The following is a 27,042-nucleotide window of genomic DNA, read 5'->3' on the forward strand; positions in this document are numbered from 1 at the left end:
GGAAAGGATACTTTCATTGGTGGGGTCAGAAGAGGGGGCACACCTGTTTTTTATGGGCGACTTGTGTCCAAGAACTCTGTTTGGTGGATGGAGCGTAGGTGAAGTGGGAATGGGAGCTGGCTGGAGCCTACAGTAAATGATATGTGGACTGAGGCCCTTTGCAGGGTGAATTCCATGTCTTCAAATGTGTGGCTTGGTCTGATCCAGTTTAAGGTGGTTCGCAGGGCGCACCTGACCAAAACTAGGTTTTGTTTTTTTTTCCACTGAGATACAAGGAAGGTGCAAGCAGTGTTCCAGGGGGCTGGCCAATCACATGCATGTTCTGGTCTTGCCCCACATTGGTAAGCTTTCGGGTCTCCTTCTTCAAAACCATGTTGGCGATTCTGAATATTCAACTGGAGCCTTGTCCTTTGGTGGCCTTTTTTGGGGTGAGGGACTCGCCAGGAGTGAAGGCGGATGTCTTAGACTTTGCCGCACTGATTGCCCGGAGGCGAGTTCTGCTGGGGTGGAGGTCCTTTCTCCGCCCAGTACCTCGGCATGGTTGGGGACCTAATGGAATTTTAGTATCTGGAGAAAGTTAAGTACACCATCAAGGGGTCGGTTGCGGGGTTCTACAGAAATAATCACTATCAGTCGCTTGCGGGGAGGGACGCTGGTGGAGGATGTGTTTAGGGGGTTTGGAATTGTTTTGTTTGCTTGGTTGTAGTTTTTTTCATCTTGCTGGATGGGGTTTTCGTATCGTCTACTGTTATGTTGGTTCTGTGTATCATCTAGTATGGGAACATAGGTTTTGATGTTAAATGTATTGTACAAATGGAACACCATTAAAAATACCTTTTTTTTAAAAGTAAAAAAAAAGTATGTTCATAGACCAAGAATATACTATATTTCTGTTTTCTTTAATACTTAGAGTTTGCAGAAAGAGAAAAAGACTTTAGTGGCTGAAGTACAAAAGTTGCAGGTTCAGACATCTGAACAGGTAAATTTTACAATTTTATATTTCAATGTGAGTTCTAATAATTTGGAGTTTAGAATTTTTTGTGTTTAATTAACATTTGACTTTGGTAATCTGCTTTTGGAATAGAACCTAGTGTTTTGAGTGTGCATAAGGAAACCTGAAAAATATCTGCTAAAGCTGCCAAATTGTCAGAGTAACCCATGGTTCAAGGGAAGGAATCTACCACCCCTTCCTAACTGGGGGTTATAATGTCAATACAATCTGTGTTTATTGTTTTTATTTATGGGGAACAAGTGATGGGCATACACAAATGGTTTCATTGCTCACATCCCAAGTGCCTCATTTTCGATTTTTAAAAATTTGTCACAGGAGGGTATGGGGCTTTTATTCCTGGGTTCCAAATTTCCTATTGCTGGAGGGTCTCTCGAGACAATGGACAAAATTCTGGAGCTGTAGTTCACAATTGCCATTATTTTACATTTTATTCCAGAACAGCAAAACATGGAAATGGGTTTATGGACTTGGTTTTTCTGAATGTAAAGTAACAAACTACTAACTCTTTAAAAGAAACTTGCTTCAGAGTGCAATGCGGAATTAAGCAGAATAGTTTGAAGAAGCAGCTATATTGCAAACATTCCTGTAATCCCCTATAAGAACACACCAATCAGCTCAGACTGAGATTCTTCAACACCAATTCATATTCATTTTTTTTTTGTATGCAGGCTTCAGCTTTATGCATGTTGGAACAGATGCAAAAAGGGTGAGTCACCTTTGCCGTTTAGTTTAAACCAGCATCATTTTGTTACACTTGCATGAATTTGATGTCTTTTTAACCAGTCTTCAAGAACGGGATGAAAAAATAAAAACGGTTGAAGAGCTATTAGAAACTGGACTTATTCAAGTGGCGACCAAAGGGGAAGAAATTGAGGTAGGTCAACCATTTCAAATTATCCATTGCAGAGAACAACACTTTTGGCTGTAATCTGGTTTCTTGGTTGAATTTTTCTTTGTTGGGGTTAATGACTAATTGGATAGCCAATGTATCAATGTATTGTTACTTGCATGCTAGTTCTGAGTTAACCTTGTAATGCTTTAATCTGCACCCTTTTCTTGAAACTTAAATGTGGCTCCTTTTACATCCTTAATAAGGATTTAAGCCCCCTTTAATTTCATACGTGAGAATGTAAACTCAATTATCCTTAATAGAAGAAACATTTAACCACTATAACTCAATATCTTGTAGTTTGAACTCTTAGTGTTTGGGGTGGGCACATGGTACACAGAAGAGAGAAAGAACCAAGAGGAGAAAAGATGTCTTCTTACCAACATGATAATGAGTTGATTTCCAGACTTGTGTCTGTGATGCTCTTAAACCAGCAATTAAAGGGGCAAGTAGTACCTATTTGGTACCCATCCAGTTAAAATTAAAAGGTTAATCATAGCAGAAAATGTGCTTGATACTGAGTAATTGATACATGTTTATCCTGCTGCTTTGAGCCATCTCTAGATCAAAAGAACTATTTGTCATGGAAGTTTTCCACTTTTCCCTAACCCGAGCAGAGAATTTATTATTTTTTTTAACCAAAAACCATTAAATGTAATTACTTAATGGTTCAGTGGCTCAGTAATGGCACTCTTACAGTCAAAGGTTTGGTTCAAGTCCCATTCCAGAATTTTGAGCACATGATCCAGTCCAATGGGACGTTTGTCCTGGGAGATTGAATTGTCGAAGCTGCTTTTCAGATTAATCATAAAACATGAATCTCTCCTACTCCCTCATGTGGATGTACAAGTTACTGTGGCACTATTCAAAGATGGGCACAGCTGATGTGATTTCCTGGCCAATGTTTATCCCACGCTGAATGTTTCAAAGTACCTTTATAGCTATTTGAGCAAATTGGCTGCCCTGTTTACTACATTGCAACAGTGACTACACTTCAAAGTTCCAGATGATAAGGTGGTAAACACAGTATTAATACATGTCCTTTTTATATTGTGGTGTGAACTACGGAGATTTGTTTTAGCATGTGCAGGCAAAAAGCCTCAAACAGAAAATGCTGGAAAAACTTGGGTCTGGCAGCATCTGTGGATAGAGAAAATAGAATTAATGATTTGAGTCCATATGACTTCAGAAACGCTGAAGAAGTCATACAGATTTAAAACGTTGACTCTATTTTCTGCCTGCAGAGATACTGCCAGACCCGCTTGAGTTTTTTCAGAATTTTTTGTTTTGGTTTCAGATTCCAGCATTCGCAGTATTTTACTTTTATTATCACACTATTTATGTCTTTGTGGAAATGAAGAATGACCAATATATTAAACCTTTTGTGTAAGCACCCATCTTTTGGTTGAAGAATAATATTATAGAGTTAAAAGCTAGCAATAAAAACTGTGTTTTGTTTTTTCATTTTATGCCACTTTGTATTTCCCCTTCTCCATGTGCTTTGTGAGAGTCCAGTTTCCCCCATGTTGAACATCTTCATGTGTTCGCATGTACCAGAATGATGACTGCACTCATAACGGTTAAATTACAAGGATAGATCACACGAGCTACAGTTTTGAATTTTGTGAAGGATATGGGGTGACTTTTATTGAAATTTACAATATATTACTTGATGAAGTAAATCCTTTTAGAGTGATATTATGGAACATTTCATAAAGGGTGATAGAGGTTTGGCACTCTTCTGCACTGGCAATTCATAGGTCAATTGTTAATTTTAAAATTCAGAGTTTTAAGGATATGGGACAAAGGCAGGTAGGTGGAGTTTGGTTGCAGATCAGCAATGATCTCACTGAATGGCAAACAGCCTAGAGCTGTATGGTCTACTCTTGTTTAGAACTATTTTGAGGCAAATAAAAAGTTTCTTATCCTTGCCCTGCATTCCTTGCAGGATCGCTAAAATACATTAATTTATACAAGACTGGTCACTTAAAAAAATATTTATATCTTTGCTAGGCTCCACTTTCACTCCTGTTGCACTATTTCAGCCGATATTCTAGATTGCTCTAGAGACTTGCTCGGCTCAACTATTCATGGCCCAAATTATAAAAGGCATTTTATTATTGTGAAATGAAGTAACTGGGGCTGGTTTAGCTCAATTGGCTACACAACTATTTCATGATGCAGAGCGAGGCCAGCAGCACGGATTCAATTCCTATATCGGCTTGAGGTTATTCATGGAAGCCCCGCTTCTTAATCTTGCCCCTCGCCTGAGGTATGTGGTGACCATCAGGTTAAATCACCACCAGTCAGCTCTCCTCCTCAAAAGGGGAGAACAGCCAATGTTCGTCTGGGACTATGGTGACTTTACCGTATGAAGTAAGTGTTTCTTTCTTGCTGTGATAATCTTGATTTTACTGGCAAGTTGTGCTGAAATGGATGCACTTTTAAATCTTCATGGGGCACTGGGTTAATACCCTTCATTGTCAATATTATTTTAATAGGCAATTAGATATGTATTGCTTGAACCCAGAAATTTCTGATTACACAATTCTGAATTCAGCCAACCAAATTCTATATATTTTACGTTTTACACTCTTTTCAAGGACTTAAGGGAGGAAAACAGAATTTTAAGACACGATATTCAAGAGCATCAAATGCAAAAAGCTGAACAGGTAAAGTGTAATTTATTTTCTTGGACAATTTCAAATATAGCGTGCTTAAAATGTTTTGAGCAGGCAGGTGTCAGTCAGAATAACCCCGATAACCCCTGTTCCATACGGTTTCACTTGTATGCAAACAGATGGGATAAATTGCCAATCATGAGTTAATAGACACACAATCAAAGTTACTAATTGTGAACCAGCTATTTGCAGAATCTCCATTTGTTTTTTCAATTGCATTAAATCACTCTCGCATTAGACATCGAACATACAGTGCAGAAGTAGGCCATTCGGCCCATCGAATCTGCACCGACCCACTCTCATTCGGCCCATCGAGTCTGCACCGACCCACTTAAGCCCTCACTTCCACCCTACCCACCTAACCTAATAACGCCTCCTAACCTTTTGTTTTGTCACTAAGGGCAATTTATCATGGCCAGTCCACCTAACCTGCACGTCTTTGGACTGTGGGAGGAAACCAGAGCACCCGAAGGAAACCCACGCAGTCACGGGGAGAACTTGCAAACTCCGCACAGACAGTGATCCAGCGGGGAATCGAACCTGGGACCCTGGCACTTGTGCTACCGTACTGCCCATTAAATCACTCTCTCACTAATTTTAGCAACTAATTTTCTTCACTCCGGCAAGTATACACAGAAATTTTATTGGAACATACAATTATATCATTTAATTTGTAATGATTTATTGATCAAAGTATTTCCAGTAAGTTCACCCCACACAACAGAACAGAAAATATATAAAGACTGAGATTTTTTTTGAGGGATAAACAGTGTCCATACCATGCTGCTGATATCCCAACTTGGAACATTGGTTCGTGGCATATGTTTTTTTGGAATGGGCTGAGGAGTAAAGTGAAGCCCCAGTGAGAATAATGAGAATAACCAGTTTAGTCATTGTGTAACAATTATTGAAGACTATTTATTAAATTAAAGAAAAGATAAATACACACAAACAAGACTACAACCATTAAGTATATGAATCACTAAACATACACTTTACGTGGACCATACCCCTTATTCCTAAAATATATATACAATACTTGAACTCCTTAAGACTTCCCAATTCCCAACAAAAAATCCAAATTAAACAAATCTATAAATCAAATCCAGCTTGTATTTACCACACAATACAGTGTGAATAATCAAATCTGGGAAACATCTTTTCCTGGACCAGCAAAGATGCTTAAACTGGTACATGGATTATGGTAGAATGATGGGGTGTAGATTAATTTGTTCTTAATCTAGGACAAAAGTTCGGCACAAAATCGTGGGCCAAAGGGCCTGTTCTGTGCTGTATTTTTCTATGTTCTATGCTCTTGGCTCTAAGACTTGGATGCTAGTCTATGCTCTTGGCTGTTGGATTTTAAACTCACCTCTCTGGCTTGGGTGTAAACTGCCTTGTGCTTCTGGGGATGCTGGCAATTGTATATCATTTGTCGAGACACCTGTATCTCATTACTTTTAAAACCTAATCTCATACTTTTTGAATGCTGGCTACTATCACTCGACAGATTTCTCCCTGTTTCTGGGTAGATCACATCCCATCATGTCTTGGGTTAGGCCAGGGGTGGGCAAACTTTTCCGTGCAAGGGCCACATTCAGAAATTCACAATTTTAAAGGGCCGCATAGTATATTAATTAATAGTCCTGGTTGTAACCAATTAGCGTGCGGCATATACCTCAGCGCTTCCCCCGGCGGCATCCTGCCTTTAGCCCTCTTTTTCTCTACTTTTCAAAAATGGCGTTTCACCCGGTTATGATTCTGGGCGCCTCATATAGAACATAGAACAGTACAGCACAGAACAGGCCCTTTGGCCCTCGATGTTGTGCCGAGCAATGATCACCCTACTCAAGTCAACGTATCCACCCTATACCAGTAACCCAACAGCCCCCCCCCATTAACCTTATAAAAAAAAAATAATAATAAATAATTTTTTATTTAAAAAAAAAAAAAAATTTTTTTTTTAATGACTTGATCTTGGTGGGCCGCATAAAGACCTTTGGCGGGCCGCATGCGGCCCGCGGGCCGTAGTTTGCCCACCCCTGGGTTAGGCTCTTATCCGGGAGATGATTTAACCATTGGTTTAAATTTTCCCGTGCTTTCTCTTTGCCCAAATGTATTTTAGGGAAGTCACTGTCAGAAATTGACCCATCATCTTCCCCCTGCTTCATTACTAACAAGATCACATGCTTGTCCTCATCTAATCTAACCCAATACTTACTTAACATGTTCACATGACATGCGAGATTGGTGTCTATTTGGAGTGCATACCAGATATTTACCTCGCTCAATTGTCTTTTAACGTGATATGGCTGATATAACATGGGTTAATAACACGAGCGCTCTCTCTCTCTCTCTCTTGTAAAACTAAGCATCTGGGCCTTCCAATCAGTCCTTGCTTTCATTTCCTGCTGAACTGTTTTAAATGTTTTCTCATCACCTCACCGGCCCCAGTCAGTTGTCTCCTGAAATTTGAGACATAGTCTGAAAAGGTAGTCTTTGGTTTTGTAACTTTTCACAAATGAATTTTAATGGTCCTTTGACCTCTTATCTGTGGATCAATTGAGACTACATTTGGTACACCCCTAATAGCAAATAATAAAAATGGAATCCCTTTATCCCAATCACGAGGGCAGTCTTGGCAATAAGCTCTAAGTGTGGTTTTCAAAGTTTAGTGCCACCTCTCAAGTGCTCCCTGAGACTCTGGGTGATGAGCTAATGATTTGTACTGTTGGACCTCGAGGCTATTCATGACTTCTTCAAAGAGTCCTGACCTTCAAAGAGTCCTGACATGCATTCAGGCCAAAGGTCAAATGTTATCTCCTTTGGTAAGCCATTTCTGGTAAAGAATTTGGTTAGCTCTTCTGCTACTCTCCCAGCAATAATAGTTCTTACAGGTGTGGCTTTACAGAATCTGGTGGATATGTCCATGATAACATATTGATTCCAACTGTGTTCTTGGCAATGGCCTTATACAGTCGATCAGGACCCTGGTAAAAGGTTTTTCATATGCTGTGATAAGGATCAGAGGTGCTGCTTGATTACTGCTTGCGGTTTCCATATTGCCTGACGAGAGGTGACCGGTTTGAGAAAAGGTGACTACATCCTTGTGTGGTCTGGGACAATAATCTGTCTTCGGATTTTGGCTTCGGTTTTCTTATTTTTGAGGGGACCCATGGCATCTCATGAGCTATTCTCAGAACCTCCTTCCGATACTCGGAAGGCAATATTGTTTGGTGTACTTTAGTCCATTTGTCCTCTGCACTAACATGTTGTGGTCGCCATTTTCTCAAAGTTCTTCTGCACGTAGTAATACTCGGGAATGCATTATGCTCCCAATGCTAAATACAATGTCTGATAGAGTTGTTTTAATTTTGAGCACAGTAAGAAGTCTTACAACACCAGGTTAAAGTCCAACAGGTTTGTTTCAAACACGAGCTTTCGGAGCACTGCTCCTTTTATGTTCACCTGAGGAAGGAGCAGTGCTCCGAAAGCTCGTGTTTGAAACAAACCTGTTGGACTTTAACCTGGTGTTGTGCTCATCCCAGTCCAACGCCGGCATCTCCACATTTTAATTTTGAGTCACTCTACTGCAATTCTTTGAATTGAGCACATTGGTCTGTGTCTGTTTCGTCCTCATTTAGCTTACTGAAGATGGTATCAGATAATATCTCTCTGACCTCATCCAGGGCTCGCAACTCCTTCCTCTTTTTTTTCTGTCTTGGCTTATGCCCTGTGATTGTGTCACAGTGCATTCTGCCGGACATACCCCAAGATGGTCTGTTTTTAATTTCTCTGTGGCAGGATTCTCTATCAGCTGTTAGATTACAGTAGACATTACTATGATTTGGGATCCTGCTATATAATTCCCTGCCGTGGGCAAGGTTTCTACCACGCCTACCACTGCTTCCCCTGTCTTCAAGCTGCTCTGTGAGCTAATTTTTACAAAAGGTATTTATTTTGTTTTAAAGTGAGTGCTGCTGACCAGAGCCTTTTCCTTCAATATTAATTCTGGCCAACTTACGTTTTTATCCCACAACATTGACTTGTGCCTGCAACTCGTAAAATTTTAATATATTTTCCCATTCCATCCTGTCCACATGGAATAATTTACCATTGTACACAAAATCTTTAAACACATCTGCCACTGCTGGTCACTCTGCCCGTGTACAGGTTGTGCACACATTTTTGTTCCTGGTGTCTGCCCTTTCTCTCGGGTGTACCAATCTGACTGGCTTCTCTTGTTCTCCAGTGTTTTATGTTAATTTTTCCCTGTTTAACATTTGATAACGCCAACCATTTAATCTCCAGTAGTCCTTTTGTGTGGCCAGGTATATTACCGTGAAAACATCTAACATTTTTCATATCCCTCACTTTTACAACAGACTAATTTGATGTGAAGCCTCCTTTGGGTTTCTGACCACTCCCTCTCTTGCTTGCCTGTCACCTCATCTTCCTAGTTTCCAGTTTTCTCTGAATTAAAAGTGGGTTTAAAGAAGACTTGAACCAGTTCATAGTCGCCTGGAAGCACTGTGGCTTGTCTTGCAGTTCCTCAACACGAGTTCTTTTTTTAAAAAAAAAAATATATTTTTATACAAAATTTTTACATTATAAATAACCGAAAAGGAAAATAGAAAAACCCCCGTCCCTTTACACAAAAAATGAAACAACAAAAATAAATAAACAAATGGACGTTAACCAATAAACAATAGTAAATCTCCAACCAGATCTGAACGTACTCCTCCACCGAGGCCTTCTCCTCCTCCTGCATCACCTGATAAATTGCCGAAATCCTACCCTCTCCAACCCACACCCCCAAAAGCACCCTATCCTGGACCCTGCGCGCCGGCAGCAGTGGGAACTCCACCACCTGACGTCTAACGAAAGCCCTTACTTGCATATATCTGAAGATATTTCCGGGGGGCAGCCCGAATTTCTCCTCCAGTTCCCCAAGGCTCGCAAACTTCCTGTCGATGAACAGGTCCCCAATCCTTCTAATACACGCCTTGTACCAGCTCCGGAACCCCCCCATCCATTTTCCCCGGGACAAACCGATGGTTCTCTCGTATCGGAGACCACACCGAGGCCCCCACCTGCCCCCTGTGACGTCTCCACTGCCCCCAGATTTTGAGGGTCGCCACCACCACCGGGCTTGTAGTGTACCTCATCGGAGGGAGTGGCAGCGGTGCCGTCACCAGCGCCCCCAGGCTTGTGCCCACACAGGACGCCATCTCCAACCTCTTCCATGCCGCCCCTCCCCCTCCATTACCCACTTGTGTACCATCACCACATTGGCAGCCAAGTAATACCCGCAGAGGTTAGGCAACGCCAGCAGCCCCCCCCCCCCCCCTTCTCACCCTTGTGGTCTTCTTCGCCCACACAAACCCAATAATACTCCTGTTAACATGCTTAATAAAGGCCTTGGGGATCAGGATGGGGAGGCACTGAAACAGAAACCTCTGGAGCACCGTCATTTTAATGGACTGCACCCTACCCGCCAGGGAGAGCGGCAGCATATCCCACCTTTTGAACTCCTCCTCCATTTGCTCCACCAGCCTCGTTAAGTTGAGCTTATGCAGGGCCCCCCAGCTTCCAGCCGCCTGCACCCCCAGATATCTAAAACTCCTTTCTGCCCTTTTTTAGTGGAAGCTCACCAATCCCCCTCTCCTGGCCTCCCGGCTGCACCATGAACAGTTCACTCTTCCCCATATTAAGCTTATACCCGGAGAAATCCCCAAACTCCCTGAGGATCCTCAACACTCCTGGCATTCCCTCCACCGGGTCCGCCACATACAATAACAGATTGTCTGCATACAGCGATACCTGGTGTCTCTTTCTCTCTCTTCCCCCCCCCCCCCCCCCCCAAATGGCCAGGGGCTCAATCGCCAGCGCAAAGAGCAGGGGAGATAAAGGACACCCCTGCCTTGTTCCTCAGTATAGCCGGAAATATTCCTACCTCCTCCTGTTCGTGGCCACACACGCCACCGGGGCCTCGTACAGCAGTCTCACCCAGCTGACGAACCCCTCCCCAAACATCCTCAACACCTGCCACAGGTACCCCCACTCCACCCTATCGAAGGCCTCTCCGCGTCCATAGCTACCACTACCTCCGCCTCCCCCTCCATCGCCGCCATCATAATTAGATTCAGGAGCCTACGTATGTCGGTATTCAACTGCCTCCCTTTCACAAAACCCATCTGATCCTCGTGTATAACCCCCTGGACACAGTCCTCAATCCTCATGGCCAGTATCTTTGCCAGCAGTTTTGCATCCACATTGAGAAGTGAAATCGGCCTATACGACCCAAATGGTAAAGGGTCCTTGCCCCGCTTCAAAATCAGAGAGATCAGCGCCCAAGACATTGTCGGGGGTGGGACGACAACACCCCCCCCCCCCCCCCCCCCCCCCCCGGGCCTCGTTAAAAGTCCTTTCCAGCGGCATGCCCAACAGGTCCACATATTTCCTGTAGAATTCCACCGGGAGCCCATTTGGCCCGGTGCCTTCCCCACCTGCATGCTCCCTAGTCCCTTGACCAGTTCCTCCAACCCAACCACTGCCCCCAGCCCCGTCACCTGCTCCTCCTCTACCCTCTGGAACCTCAGCCGGTCCAACAAGCGACCCATCCCCCCTCCTCCGATGGGGGCTCAGACCGATACAGTCCCTCATAAAGTCCCTGAAGACCTGGTTGATACCCACCGCAATTCGCACCGTGCTCCCCCCTCCTTCCCTCACTCCCCCCAATCTCCCTTGCTGCCTCCCACTTCCGGAGCTGGTGTGCCAACATCCGGCTGGCCTTCTCGCCATACTCGTACACCGCCCTGTTCGCCTTCCTCCACTGCACCTCCGCCGTCCTGGAGGTCAACAAGTGAAATTCGGCCTGGAGGCTACGCCGCTCCTTAAGTAATCCCTCCTCAGGGGCCTCTGAGTACCTCCTATCTACCCGTACCATCTCCCCCACTAGCCTCTCCCTCTCTTTCCTCTCCCTTCCTTCTTTATGGGCCCTAATGGAGATCAGCTCTCCCCAGACCACCGCCTTCAACGCCTCCCAAACCACCCCTACCTGCACCTCCCCGTTATCATTGGCCTCCAGGTACCTCTCTATACACCCCCGGACCTAGCCACTAACCTCTTTGTCCGCCAACAGCCCCACCTCCAAGCGCCACAGCTGGCGCTAGTCCCTCTCCTCCCCCAACTCAAGGTCCACCCAACGCGGGGCATGGTCAGAGATGACTATCGCCGAGTACTCAATGTCCTCTACCCTCGGGATCAGTGCCCAGCTCATTACAAAAAAGTCAATCCGAGAGTAGGCCTTATGAACATGGGAGAAGAATGAGAATTCCCTGGCCCCCGGCCTCGCAAACCTCCACGGATCCACCCCCCCATCTGGTCCATAAACTCCCTCAGCACCTTGGCAACTGCCGGCCTCCTGACCTAGAGCGATCTAATGCCGGATCCAGCACTGTTGAAGCCCCCCCCCCCCCCCCCCCCCCCCCCCCAAAATTATCAAGCCCCCTATCTCTAAGTCCGGGATCCGGCCCAACATGCACCGCAGAAACCCCGCATCGTCCCAATTCGGGGCATACACATTTACCAAAACCACCCGCACCCCATGCAGCTTACCACTCACCATCACATACCTACCTCCATTGTCTGCCACGATGCTCAACGCCTCAAACGACACCCGCTTCCCCACCAAGATCGCCAGCCCCGAATGGAACACCTGTCCTACCCACACCTTTCTTAGCCTTCCCTGATCTGCCATACGTAAATGCGTTTCCTGAAGCATGACCACATCTGCTTTAGCCCCTTCAGGTGCGCGAACACACGGACCTGTTTGACCGGCCCGTTCAGGCCTCTTGCGTTCCAAGTTATCAGCTGGATCAGGGGGCTGCCCACCCCTTCCCCGGTCGACTAGCCATAACCCTTGCTAGGCCAGCCACGTGCCCGCACTTCCCGTGCCTCCCAGCGGCAGACCGTCGCCCCGACCCCCTCTACAGACTCCAGCTGCCCCGTGGCCATTCCAGCAGCAACCTGGTTTCCCCCAAGCTGCATTGCTCCCCCCATTGCACTCCCGTGAATCAGCGACTCCTGCTGACTCCGGCTACTCCGTTCCATCGACCCCCCCCCCCCCCAAAGTGTGGGAATCTCCCCTCCCCCCTCCTGTCCATCAACGGGCTCTCCGCGCCCCCCCGACCCCACCCCTTCCGCTCTCAGCGCGGGAAAAAATAAAAAAGCCCGCACTTCCAGCACCGGCCCTGCCCCTTTCCATCCTTAGCGCGGGAAAAAGCTCGTCTGAGTCCACGGTCCTCAGTCCGAGTCCAGCTTTACGGTCTGAATAAAGGTCCATGCCTCCTTTGGCATCTCGAAGTAATAATGACGGTCTCTGTAGGTAACCCACAGTCGAGCCAGCTGCAACTTGCTGAACTTCACCCCTCTCCGGTGCAGCACCGCCTTAGCCCGGTTGTACCGGGCCCTCTTCTTAGCCACCTTCACACTCCAGTCCTGATAAATCTGGATCTCTGCATTCTTCCACCTGCTGCTCCGCTCCTTCTTGGCCCACCTTAGCACACATTCTCTGTCCGCAAACCGATGGAACCGCACCAGCACCGCCCGTGGCGGCTCACTGGGCTTGCGCCTCCTCGCCAACACTCGATGGGCCCCCTCCAGCTCCAGGGGCCCCTGGAATGACCCGGCGCCCATCAACGAATTCAGCATGGTGACCACGTAGGCACCCACATCCGATCCTTCCAGCCCCTCCGGGAGACCCAGAATTCGCAGATTCTTTCTGGTCGACCGGTTCTCCAGGTCCTCTAGCTTCGCCTGCCATTTCTTATGGAGCACCCGTGCGTTTCTACCTTCACCGCCAGTCCCAAGATCTCGTCCTCGTTCTCCGAGACCTTTCGTCGGACCTCCCGGATCGCTGCCCCTTGGGCCGTCTGCGTCTCAAGGAGCTGATCAATTGGCACCTTCATCGGCTCTAGCAGCTCTGACTTCAGCTCCGTGAAGCAGCGCTGGAAAAACTCCTGCTGCTCCTGTGACCACTGCTCTCACGCTGCCTGGTCTCCACCCACCACCATCTTGGCCTTCCTCCCGTGCACCTTTCTCTGCTCCACTCCTGGTCCAATCCATACAGTGCCGGGGGAATAATTTTGTCCCCTTCCCACACTGGGAATCATCGAAGAAGTGCCGCTGGGGGCCCTAAAAAGAGCCCAAAAGTCAGTTCCTAGCGGGAGCTGCCGAATGTGCGACTTAGCTCCGTATAGCCGCAACTGGAAGTTCCCTCAACATGAGTTCTAATCATTATAGGCAACAAATCTTTAAATTCCTCCGAAAGAATCATCTCTCTAAGGCCGTCATAGGTTTATTCTATTTTTAATGCTCACACCCATCTATCAAAATGACACCCTACATCCGTTACTTTTACAATCTCGTTATTCCTTTTGAATGCTGGTTACTGCTATTGTTGGGCAGATTTCTACCTGTTGCTTGGCAGATCGGATCTTATCATGCCTTGTTATATTTGTGTTACTGCTGTTACTGCGGGTGGCATAGTGGTTGTCACTTCTACCTCACAGCGCCACGGACCCGGGTTCAATTCTGGCCTCTGGTGACTGTGGAGTTTCCACTTTCTCCCAGTGTTTGCATGGGTTTCCTCCGGGTGCCCCGGTTTCCTCCCACAGTCCAAAGATGTGCGGGTTATGTCGATTGGCCATAATCAAGTGTCCAAAATGTTCGGTTAGGTGGGGTTACTGGGTTAAGGCGTTGGGTGGGAGTCTGACCCTAGGTAGGGTACCTCTTCGGTGCAGACTTGATGGGCTGAATTGCCCCCTCTGCACAACAGTGATTCTATGATTGTAGCCATAGGCAGATCTATAGCAATAGTTACCATCTTCATAGGCTGTTCTGTTTATAAAAAAACATCTATACTTGTATTTCTATAACAAGCTATTTTTTTAATGCTAGTACGGTATGCTGCTTTTTAAAAAAGTTTTAGGTAATGGTTCCCCCTCCTGCCCTTCAACACTTCTCCCTGACTTCTCAAAGTGTTTGGACTGTTAAACCTGCCTGGAAGGCCTAGAGACCATAAAGGTAATGTGGTGCTCTGTTCACCATCTCAAAACAGCCTCGTCCTTGCCTTGCCTATCCCTTGCCCTATCTGATTCCCTCTACCATCAACATCCACTTGAATATCCCCAACTAGTGCCCAAATCTGAACTCTGTTAGAATATTCCTCTTCTGTCTTGGGACCTTTCTGGAAGATGGCATGTTCCCGCATTGGCTAGGAACGAGCTTTTGTTAGTTAAATACTCCTACCTGCTTTTGGATGTTTTTCCTATCATTTCAGTCATGCTCAACCAATTTGGAGAATCTTCCAGGTGATTGGTGGAATTAAGGATTTTAAATTGCAGAGGTGATATCTCTGCAGTATTCCTAGATAATATCAAGCAAATATTATTTGAGTAATAAAATTATCTAGACCCACGATGGAGAAACCTCCTAAACCTTCTGCATGATGATGATTCTTCCCCGACCTTGAGTATTTTTTTCCCCTTTGCCCCATCCTTTCACCTGCACCTAATTGAAGTTTTGATCAGAAAATCCCTACAGCATTAATCACTGGGCTAAGTTAGTAGTTACATTGGCATGATTGAACTAATTGGGAACAAAGTCCCAAAGCAAGTGGGTTTAGCCTTGTGGCTACACCACATGGCTATACAAGCAACTCGCCTATAAGGGGCCTTGACAGAACACGTGGCCTCGTTTTCCAATCTCCGTGGCTCCCCAAAGCGACCCCTGACACTCTCTCTTTTCCCCCCCCCCCCTTGTCGCCGGCCCAAACGCACTATGGGAGGGTGGCACCCTGGCCTGATCGTGCATGCACAATGCCAGCTTGGCAGTGCCCGTGCCGACTGGCAGTCTCGCTTTAATATGCAGATTTGCCAAAAAATTTAAATCTCAACATCTCGTGAGATTGCATTAGATCTCGCAAGGCGTTGCAAGCTGGGTCGATGCTAGGAGCAGGATCCCCAGGCTTTTATTGGCCACACTGCGCCGCGGTGAACTGGCTTTCAGGCGCAGTATGGTAATTGGATCGTGCCCAATGTCTGTATTTCCTCTACCATAATAAGCAGAACACAGTTGTACATATATAATAATCAAACCTGCAGATGGACAGTAATGTGAATTAACAATTGGGGATATTTGGCAGTGCAATATCAAAATACTATTTTTATTGCTGAGGTGTCAGATTCCAGCTGATGGTATTTCAAACTTGTGCTGGTTTTTAAAATGCATTGAACCAGATAATGGTTCATTTTGTGTTATAACCTGTTGCTTTACAATTGACCTGGGAGCTTTCATGTGCTTTTTCAGACATGTTGGATTGATATTTGTGTGCTGTCAACTGAACCACAGCTGACACGAGCAATTATATTTTTCTGTTCGCACATTTTTAAGATAACTGTGGAAATAGTTACTGTTTCAACTGTTTTGTGACATGGTTTTAAATTCAGTAAATTTACTAGAATGATATATCTTATTTGTCCAGATTGTTGATTAGGGGTATCTGTTCGATTTTACTGTGAAATAATGCAGCATTTTTTGCTACCTTGAACATTTTAGGTTGCTTCTGCATCCATGGTGACAGAACTTCAGAGAATGTAAGTACTTTGTAAATGAGCAGTCACAATATACTTTTGGGGGGGGGGGGGGGGGGGCTTTTTTTTTGACGATTGCTAATACTTATTTTTTCAATTGTAGAATTAATGAGAAGAATGAAAAAATTAACGCCATTCAAGATCTGTTGGAGTCACAGTTGTGTGCAGTAGAAAACCACGAGAAAACAATTCAGGTACTCTGTCTTTAACTTTATTTGAAAAGTAATTTGCACCAGTCACTTTCTCTGCCCCGTCAGTCACCCATTCTGCTTCCAATCTGTGTTTCAATCCCTCGCCACATCTTTCCATCTGTTGTTAAATTGCTGCCACCACCACCTTCTTGGCAATTCCATCTCCATTACTCTTCTCAGCACCCCCCCCCCCCCCCCCTCTCTCTCTCTCTCTCTCTCTCTCCACAACAGATGTGCATATTATAGCAAACCTAATCTCTTATTGCTACTTACTTTGATGCTCTCTCAATCTTGCCTGCCCCCGCCCTGATGTGCTGGTTCCTGATTTTCTCTTTTCCAATTACACATACATTTATCTCTGCATCCACATCTCATATTAGTATCCAATCGTCATTCCTCTCCTTGAAGCTGCCCAAGTTTCATCATTATATAACAAGGCCGGTCTCTCATCTGCTTTGTGGATTCTTTCAGTTATGCTTTTCTATCACATAATGCTCTGCTGTACTTCTTCCAATTACTCCAATCAGAGCTAATCTGTTGCTTAATTTCCATCTCTGTGCTTCCATCTTCTACCACCACTGACCTCGGCCAGTAATTTCCATGTTCCTGTAATTTCCCCGTACAGTGATTATAATTGTTTTATTCCCCAAGTTTCACATGCTGTTTATGCAGCACCATTTGTAAAAATGTGTTTTGTCTTCAAAGGCTTTAAAAAAAGACAATGGGGTGCTCAGAGAGCAAGCAATCAACATTCAACAGGTAATGAATTACCGTAATATTTTGTGCTTTGCTCCTATTTCAATGCAGATCTCCAATAAGGTGGGTATTAAAGGAACCATGCATAAATGATCTGTCCTTGTGTCTACCAGCTTTAAAAAAATCCACCAATTTATGCTGCATTTGGTGGTTAAATATTTTCTTTTTTTTGTTTGGGAAGATTGCTATGATGTGAGTTTAGACCATAAGACATAGGAGCAGAATTAGGCCACTTGGCCCATCGAGTCTGCTCCGCCATTCAATCATGGCTGATATTTTCTCATCCCCATTCTCCTGCCTTCTCCCCATAACCTCTGATCCCCTTATTAATCAAGAACCTATCTATCTCTGTCTTAAAGACACTCAGTGAATTGACCTCCACAGCCTTCTGCAGCAAAAAGTTTCACAGATTCACCACCTTCTGGCTGAAAAAAATCCTCCTCATCTCTGTTTTAAAGGATCATCCCTTTAATCTGAGATGGTGTCCTCTGGTTCTAGTTTTTTTTTTCTACAAGTGTTAACATCCTCTCCACTCTATCCAGGCCTTGCAGTATCTTGTATGTTTCAATAAGATCCCCTCGCATCCTTCTAAACTCCCAATGCGTACAGACCCAGGGTCCAGGGATCATTCTTGTGAACCTCCTCTGAACACTTTCCAAGGCCAGCACATCCTTCCTTAGATATGGGGCCCACAACTCACAATACTCCAAATGGGATCTGACCATTTTAAGTTTGCATTTAAGAAAACAACTTCTCCAAAATTCTGGCACTGAATTTTAATGCAACTTTATTCTGAATTCATAGGTTTCTACTTCAGCAAAACTGGAAAATCTTGAGAAAATGTAAGTTTTTTTTTTCCCAGTATGTTAGAGCATCAATTGATAAAAACTACTGCTTCTCTGACTTTAGTTTTCTTGTGTTTAAAGGATTGTAATTCGAGAACAAGAAGTTAACTCATTGAATGTTGCACTGGCAGACAGTAGAGAAGCAGCTGCTTACAAGATGACTGAAAACCAGGTACCCTGAATTCATTATGGCAGAACCAGTAACCATCTAATTTTGACGCCTACTTTTTTTAATGAAAGAATAAACTAGAAAGCAGGCCACAACAAATATCTCCATCTTCGTTCTTCCCTATTCTGATCAGACTGAGAGAAGATAATCCTGGTGACTGACATTGGTGGCCTTTTGACTGGCATGCAATAATGAGAAATCACCTCGTCGTGCCCATGCTCCCTTTAGGGAGAATCTGAGATTATGAACTTCCAAGCAGAAAGTTTCAGTGTAAACCTATATCACATCTTTGACACAGCATACTGGTTCTTTACTGCAGTACCTCACCACATTGACCTCATTGCTTTTTTTAAAGGTTAATATTTTCTGTTAGATTCTTTCAATCAAGAATATTGAAACTACATAAACTTGTTTATACATTCTTAACTAGATTGTTTATATATTAACTGAATATTTTACATTCACGATTTTATCTGTCCAATTCCGATACTTCAACCAGTTCCTTAATCAAAATTTACCCAGGTGTCTTTATTTGAGGAGAACAAAGTACAGACACATATAAGGCAACACACTTTATTAAATATAGTTAAACCCTTAAATTCCCACTGTATGTGTAAGAAACACCCAGTATTCAACTATACTACCCACAAAAGTAGTTTGGTATGCTGTAGATTCGATCCCTGAGTCCCTCTAGTTCTTTTGCGAAAATGACTCGCTAGCTGTGTCCTCCTTGCTTGTTTCCTTCCTTCCTGGCCTAGTCTCTATTCTCCCCCCCTCCCCCCAAAACCACCCCCGGAGTCCCTGCTTCGAGTCTTCGCTCCCTAGATGTCTGGAATGCCTATTTTTATTCCCCTGTCGCCACCCACCTCCTTTTCCAGCTGCCCTCGGCTTTCTGCCAATGGAGTCTCAGGAGGCAGGGTCTCAGTGCCCAATGGTCTAGTTGATGACCTGTTGACAGGGCACCTGAGCCCGCCCTTGGAAGAGTGGTGATTGCTTGATGGGTTATCAGGAACTGTGGCTTATAGGCCCGTATATCTCGGATAGGAGTGATAATTACTTGATGGTTTATCAGGGACTGCTCCCAACATGTCCTGGCAGCCTGTCTGAGTTCTGTATATTCGGATTCAAGTCGGATATTCTGCAGGCTTCTTGCTGGAGCGGACTGTGGTTTTAATTTAAAATGCCCAATTCTTTAATTTAGGATATCCAATTTAATCGGCCTTAAAACTAGGCCCTGATATTACCACACTTGATACGAAGCTAAAGCTGTTTTGAGAGTTGTAAATATTAACAATTTTTGCATAATAGCTTAATTTATTTTTTCACTGGTATTTTAAATCCTTTATAGTACAGGCACCATACTTTTCATTTCATTTGGCTTTACGTGAAGACCACTTTTGGGAAAATTGTATTGGTCACTCCTGTGTACCTGGAAATAAATTTTAATTTATTAATTTTTCTGACTAAGTAACCCCAAGTACATTTCCGCTTTGGTGTTGCGGTGTTTACAACCTACGTTAGTTACTTTGTCACTGTGCTATCCTGCTGATTCAAGAACTTGACTTCAAGATATTGCATTGGTTCTTGATAGTTCTCGAAGTTTGAGTACATTTTGCCAGGAACTTTTCTTATTGCTTTTGTTTTCAAATTTTCTTTTGGTTTTACTAGAATGTCCTGCAGGAAAATGAAGAATTGAAATTGCAGATTCGCAAGTTACATTTAGAAATCAATAAGCAAGTAAGTATTTGATCAGTATCTTCTGTAATTCTGATGCGCCCAGAGATGAACTTCACAATGATTAGCAGATATGAAGGAGGGCTTTTTGAGGCTCAGGGTTTCATGGAAATCTAATGTAAGGATCAACATGCAACATTTCTATCAACTTGTTTTCCCAGGCCCCTGGTTCTTAAGTGGAAAGTATATTTCTTGACCTTTTCCCTTATAACCTAGTTTTCTGAGACTAGCGATAAGCCTTGTGGTTCTTTTCTATGCTGCGTCGTGGGCTTGAATGCAACCTGTAAATCTGTCGGCAGACTGAATGCAGCACTCTGATTAGACAATTCTGAAGCTTCTGTGACGAGACTTTTACTTGGACTCTGATTTATTTTTTTTTTATTCCACAGTCGCTAGTCTTGTTACTGCTGATCTCACCAAGATTCTTTTCTGGCTAATTTAATACCATTTACTAAGTGAACCTGCTTTGTCTTGTTTCAGCATGAGAGTTTCATGATGTAGTTTTCCTTGCAATATTTTTGTCCTCCTTTCTGTTACTGTCGCTTGGCTCCTTTTTGTTGACTCAAATCTGCTGTGTCCTTATCTCTGCTTTTGCTTTTGGTACATTTCATGATTTTAGAAATTAATTGGAACATACCAGTATAGGTGTAATAATAAGAATAGATTGAGGAAAACTCTGCCACATGTATTGGAATTATAATGTCTATACTGTATTATTATAAAAATAAAAGTACTTTCAGATGTAAGGCACATCTTTATTGGTCATCTGAATCAGGTAGCTCTAAGGAAATGTATGTAATTTTAGCATACAATACATGCTCTTTCCTCTAATCTTCAGACCTGTTAACTATTTTTGACTTTGAAGATTGCTTAATTATGAGGTTTATAACACTGTTTTGGGACAGTACTTTTAAGGTAAAATCGGGTGGGAGGCTGCAGGAAAGGGGGAAAGAGGAAGAGCTGAACAGAAGCTGAACGTTTCTGTGGTTCAGTCTGCTTGGCTCGTAACTGAAAATTTGTGGTGGTTTATTTTTTTTTAAAGCTAGAAGATTCACCCGATCCCTGGAGAATTGAATGCCTACTTAAAGTGCAAGTGTAACATAAAGGGTGGAATTCTCCGAACCCCCCGCCAGATCGGAGAATCCCCGGGGGGGGTGGCGCGAATCCTGCTCCAGCCCCCCCCCCCCGGCAATTCTCCGGGCCCCAATGGCCCGAGCAGCCGTCGTTTCCTGGTCAGTCCCGCCGGCGTGAAATGGACATGGTCGATCACGGCGGGATCTGGCTTGTAGGCCAGCTGGGTGAGTCCTCTGGGGAGGGGGGGGGGAGGGAGATCTGGCCCCAGGGGAGGCCCTCACGGTGGCTTGGCCCGCGATCGGGGCCCACCGAACTGCGGGCGTGCCTGTACTGTAGGAGCACTCTTTCCTTCCGTGCCGGCCTTTGTAGGGCTCTGTCATGGCCGGTGTGGAAAAGAACTCCCCCTGCGCATGCTCAGGAAACACGCCAGCCGGTCTGCGCATGCGCGGAACCATGCCGGTGATTCTGCGCCACGCAGGCCCTTCGCCGCCGGTTGGAGCGGCGCCGGCCTAGCCCCCGGAAGTGCGGAGGTTTCTGCACCTTCTGATCGGCCCGACCCCAGAGTAGTTCGCACCGCTCTTGGCACCGGCGTCGGGCCATCTGGCCAGTTGCGGGAGAATCCCGCCCAAGGTGTCTGATCTCTTTGTATGGGGGCCCACATTTCAATATCTTTTTCGCTGCATAGCGAAGTTGAGTAATGTTAGAATGATAAGACACTAAAAATGTATCTGCTGTTAATCAAAACAACAAAAAATGTACATTATGAACAAAATTCAAATGAGAAAGCTAATTTATTAGCTTAATGGGAATTTTTAAATGGAAATGTTGCTTGAATGGGAATTTTTAAATGCGGATGCTGCTTGAATGGGAATCATTAAGTCATCAAGCTTGAGGTGATAGTTGAATGATTTTCATGTTCCGTCTTCTTTGTTTGCTTCCCCCCCCCCCCCCCCCCCCCCAACCCCATAGGAGTAAGGTATGAATGTGCTATTGGCTGATGGTTGCGAATTATCCAATAAACACACTGCACACCTTTTGTTTGCAAAAATCGGAGAGAAAGTATAAGAAATAATGAACGGAACACTAATTACAATGAGGAAGCGAGTGGAAATGAAAAGACAGATATTTTCTTAGTAGGTAGAAAAATCTGATTCTAGGAGACCAAATTACTATTGCCATAATCAGGACATATGAAGGAAGTTGCAAGTTAAGCTGATAGCCTTTGGGAGTGTCTAATATTTCTCCTGAAAATGTTGTGCCAATGTGAAGCTTATGAGAAACCAATGCTATCTAATGTATTTTCAGTGGTTTAAATAAAAACACGAGATTATGGACGTTTATATGTGAGGGTATTTTTGTCTGATAAAGGAGCCAAATTCATGTCGTAGAGATATGAGTTTGGCTCAAAGTTTGATGTTAGCATAGGACATATATTTTCCTCCAGATAGTTCATTAAATAATATTTATGTTTGGGGTATTGATAGAAATTGTTCACCTGTTAAATTGTATCGAATGAATTTAAACTGCACTTTAATCAGTGGATCTCTAAATCTATTCCAAAAGACCATGGCCGGGATTCTCCGCTCCGCCATCTGCCTTTTCTGGCCTGGCACATCCCCACTGACAGTGGGATTCTCCATTCCTGCAGCCGGCCAATTATGGCCACCCCACGCTGTTGGGATGCTGGCGGACCGGGGGGATCCCCTCGACGGAGAATTCCGCTGATTGGCTTTAATCTCAGGTGCCTGGAGAGTCAAAGTTCAAATTTCTGAAATTGAAAAGATATCGAGTCCTCGGACTGACAGTAAAGAGTTAAAACCAGCCAGAAATTGGGCCTGTCTCTATTAATCAACCTGAAGAACCCGAGTCTCGGGCGTCAAAACTGTAAACAGCAGCAGAATAGATGCAGGGGTAGAATGTACTATAGCCAAATTTGCAGATGACACTAAAATAGCTGGGAAAGCAAGTTGCAGTTTCAATGAGGAAATAAATTTACAAACGGATATGGATAGATTAGGTGAATGGGCCAAAATCTGGCAGATGGAATTTAACGTGGATAAGTGTGAGGTTATCCATTTTGGTCGGAGGAATAAAAAGGACAACTTACTGTTAAACTGTGTGGAGTCTGCACGTCCTCCCCCTGTGTGCGTGGGTTTCCTCCGGGTGCTCCGGTTTCCTCCCACAGTCCAAAGATGTGCGGGTTAGGTGGATTGGCCATGCTAAATTGCCCGTAGTGTCCTAATAAAAGTAAGGTTAAGGGGGGGTTGTTGGGTTACGGGTATAGGGTGGATACGTGGGTTTGTGTAGGGTGATCATGGCTCGGCACAACATTGAGGGCCGAAGGGCCTGTTCTGTGCTGTACTGTTCTATGTTCTATGTGGAGAAACTTTAAAATGTTTCAGTGCAGAATTTCAGAAGGTTAGTATGCGTGTGCAGCAGGTAACAAGGAAGGCAAATGGAACTTTGGCATCCATTACTAATTGAATAAAGTATAAAAGTAGCGACATGTTGTTGCAACTGTGTCGGGCATTGGTGAGAACTCATTTGGGATACTAAGCACCGTTTGGCCCCTTGAGGAAGGAGGTAAATTCATTAGAGGTGGTTCAGAGAAGGTTCACTAGATTGATTCCAAGGATAAAAGACTTATCAAGAGAGATTGAACCATTTAGGCTTGTACTGGTTGGAGTTTAGAAGAATGAAAGGATATCTAATTGAGGTATGCAAGATGCTAAAGGGGATTGACAGGGTAGACGTAGAACAAATGTTTCTATTGTTCCCCTTGTTGGGCATTGTAGAATGGGAGACAATAGTTTTAGGCTAAGGAATGGTAGATTTAAAACAAATGCAGAGGAATTACTTCGCTCAAAGGTTGTGAATCTGTAGAATTCTCTACTCCAGTGCAGTGGACCCTGGAACACTGAACAAATTTGAGGATATGGGTTTTTAGTTAATGGCGCGGTGAAGGGTTATGGGGAGCGGGCAGGAAGGTGTGATGAGGCAGAAATTAGATCAGCCACAATTGTATTAAATGGCAGAGCAGTCTTTGAAGATCTGAGTTGTCTACTCCTCAGATTGTCTACTGGCAGATTCGCCTGAGTATGTCTAGAAAAAAATGATGCAGTTTTTTTTTTTAAGTCACTCACAATTGTTTTGTGTGCCAACTTTTCCTTCAGGCATTGATTCCTTGTTTCCTTGATATAACGCTTGTTACTATCTCACCCAAATGTTTCTTCCCACATGTACAGACTTCAGCAGAAATCACTAAATAGTGGTCAAGAGCATAAACTGTAGGTTGGAGACTTTGCCAAAATTGATAGTATTGATGTTTTAGATAATGCCGTCTCTAATTCTCACCCCGAATATTATATTTTACTATATTTATAACTACATACTTTTTCTTGTAGCTGAACTAATCATTGCACTTTGTCCTAAATTAACTTTCATTCATAATATGAAGAACATTACTGCATAATCCAATTTTGAGATTATCTGTTTTATTTTTGTTTGCTTAGGCTGATTCCGTATCCACCGTGGCTGAACTCCAGAAAGCGTAAGTCCTATATTAAAGTAATTTAAGGAAGCCTTTTTAAAAAAAATAAAAATAAAATGTGATCACTAACAGTAATTTTTACTTCTACAGTCTTGTTGAGAAGGATAGAGAGATCAAAAACGTTGAAGACCAGTTGGAAAAGGAACTGCTTAAGTTAGAAACTAATGAGAAAAGATGCCAGGTATTTGAATTTTTCTCATTGATTTGCGAGTGTCATGTTGCATTATTTTTAAATGTGGAGTGATGTGCTATTTAGTTGCTCTCGTGTCTTACTGTGGTTCATTACTGCCATTTGAACAATACTTTCTATTTTCTCATTATGTAAAGAATTTACAAGAAGATCACGACTTGCTGAAGAAGCAAGTAGAAAATGCCCAGCTTCAAACGACGGAGCAGGTAATTAGTCTATTGTAACAAGTAAAATTTGTGTTCTTGGTGTTTATATTTAGCAACGTTTGGAGGCTTTATAATGGGTCTAGAGAACCTAACCTGCACTGTTTGAGCTTGCAATCTCTGTCCTTGTGACTGTCTGCCTCCTCCCTCTGTTTTATTATCAGTGGTGAACTTTTACTCATCCTGCCTCTAAATTTTGCTGTTCTCTTGAGCACTTTGTCAGCAGGCTATATCACTCCCCATCAAAAATTACCTTGAAGCTTATCTTTGACCATCAGTCACTTTGATTTGCAGTCATATTCTGTAATTTCTGTGTTCATTCCACAGCCTTGTGAAGGGCCTTGAAGATGTTCGCTATTTTAGAATTCTAAACCAGTTTAATTTGTTATTGGATCAGTAGCCGATAAAATGAAAGCACCTGTTTAAATTGTCCTTTTTGAAGAATCTGACAAAGAACATGAAATATTTATTTATTCTCTTTTGGTAATACCCAGTAAACTACATATCTAATTGGACTTTATATATAGGAGAACGATTACTGGTCTATTTAATAAACTCTATCTTTTTTTAAAAACTTGCAGTTTGGAATCGGGATAGTCAATTTGGAATCCGGATAGTCAATTTTCTTAAAGCATTATCTGCATTATCCCAGTCCGTTATTAACTTCAGTGCAATGCTCTAGAAATTAACATTTTATTTTTGAAAATAGTTCTTTGTGCAGCATTTCTCTATTAACAATATTAGGGCAAGCATGTAAACTTAAACAGGCATGAGCTAGAAATACTGGCCCAGAATTTGGGAAAAGAGTAACTGTGTCAACAATGCACACTCTGATTAATATACAATTTGGTCAGCAACTTGTAGAGAGCAGAGAGATTCACGTGCCATGGAGTCCCACCTCCTTGTTAAAAATTGCAGGCTAATTTGTGTCCCCTGGTTGTTGCTTTTGCAGGGGCAGCATCACACCCTTAACTTAACCACCTTCTGGTTTTCATGAAGTTACCGTATTTGCATGTTTTTGTGGCACACTTTGAGATATGTTTTATGTAAATTGTACTAAAAATGAATAGGGATAGCAAATGTTTACATGGTTGGTGTTGCATGTCATGCAGATTAATAGTATTTAATTTCTTGTTGAAAACTTTGAAGATCACAAAAATGTATTTTGATCATTGAACATTGCTCCCTTTATTTTTCCAGAACAACAATGTTATTTTAGTTTGTAAAATGTTCCGAGAATAATAATTTTCTGACCCTAGGTAGGTTCTCAATATTAGAGTTTAATTTCAACATGCATTTTGTGAATTTTTGCATCTTTAGGTTTCCACTAAAACAAATCTGATAAAGGAATCTCAAATTATGTAAGTATACATCAAAAGTGTTCATTTTTAGGAAAGTAATATCCAGATTAGCTGACCATAATTTTACTTGCAGAATTGAAAATCAAGACCAAGAAATTAATAACTTGAAGGCCACGTTGACAAATAGCAGAGAAGAAGTTGCTACCTATTTTACCACACTGCAGGTAATCTGAGCATGCGTCACTGTGACTGCATTTTCTAGTATATAAACTTACAAGTTAATATTTCTCAAACTAAATTTCCCTTCACTTTTTAAAAAAGGATCTTCAGCGTGAAAATGCAGGACTGAAAATTCAAATTCAACAGTTGTACGATAAAACCAATGAACAGGTATGGTTTTAGACCAGGTGGTGATCAGCTTTGTTTGTTTCCCTTGTGGATCTTATCATTTTATGAAGTATGTGTTGAAGTATTAAAAATCTTGAACTATGTCATTTCCAATTTCCTACTTGGCAGTAGTCACTGATCAAAAACGATTAAAGTATTGAATGGGCAAGATCTTTAATGCTTATGGTATCCCAATCCCACATGTCCATAGACGAATGTTTCTCTCCTTTTGAAGTGCTCCACTCCACACGTACATACTCAAACAAAATGCTGACCCAACTTGTACATATCTGGGCTCATAACTCCAAATTGTGAATATATTTGCCTGTAACTTCCCGGTTCCCTAGATTTAGAGGGAATCCCTCTGGGAGGTTCCCAGTTTTAGTGATTATTTGGCAATTGT

The 27,042-nt window shown here is 43.3% G+C and overlaps 1 protein-coding gene across 9 annotated transcripts in view; it reads left to right on the top strand.

Moving 5' to 3' along the window:
• The window catches only part of ktn1 (kinectin 1), a 168,969-nt gene that overhangs the window by 103,381 nt on the left and 38,546 nt on the right, over positions 1 to 27,042 (top strand). For 7 of the 9 annotated variants that reach the window (XM_038779465.1, XM_038779448.1, XM_038779480.1 and 4 more), the window contains 16 exons: positions 911 to 979; positions 1,681 to 1,718; positions 1,796 to 1,886; positions 4,505 to 4,573; positions 16,205 to 16,242; positions 16,343 to 16,433; positions 17,136 to 17,189; positions 17,991 to 18,028; positions 18,113 to 18,203; positions 19,869 to 19,937; positions 24,521 to 24,558; positions 24,649 to 24,739; positions 24,886 to 24,954; positions 26,272 to 26,312; positions 26,386 to 26,476; positions 26,574 to 26,642. In XM_038779465.1, the coding sequence (XP_038635393.1) occupies positions 911 to 979; positions 1,681 to 1,718; positions 1,796 to 1,886; positions 4,505 to 4,573; positions 16,205 to 16,242; positions 16,343 to 16,433; positions 17,136 to 17,189; positions 17,991 to 18,028; positions 18,113 to 18,203; positions 19,869 to 19,937; positions 24,521 to 24,558; positions 24,649 to 24,739; positions 24,886 to 24,954; positions 26,272 to 26,312; positions 26,386 to 26,476; positions 26,574 to 26,642 (1,047 nt within the window). The remainder of the gene's footprint in view (positions 1 to 910; positions 980 to 1,680; positions 1,719 to 1,795; positions 1,887 to 4,504; positions 4,574 to 16,204; positions 16,243 to 16,342; positions 16,434 to 17,135; positions 17,190 to 17,990; positions 18,029 to 18,112; positions 18,204 to 19,868; positions 19,938 to 24,520; positions 24,559 to 24,648; positions 24,740 to 24,885; positions 24,955 to 26,271; positions 26,313 to 26,385; positions 26,477 to 26,573; positions 26,643 to 27,042) is intronic. The other 2 variants (XM_038779473.1, XM_038779517.1) reach the window with 2 other exon arrangements.

Source organism: Scyliorhinus canicula, chromosome 2 (assembly GCF_902713615.1).
Source record: "Scyliorhinus canicula chromosome 2, sScyCan1.1, whole genome shotgun sequence".
Classification (NCBI taxonomy): Eukaryota; Metazoa; Chordata; class Chondrichthyes; order Carcharhiniformes; family Scyliorhinidae; genus Scyliorhinus; species Scyliorhinus canicula.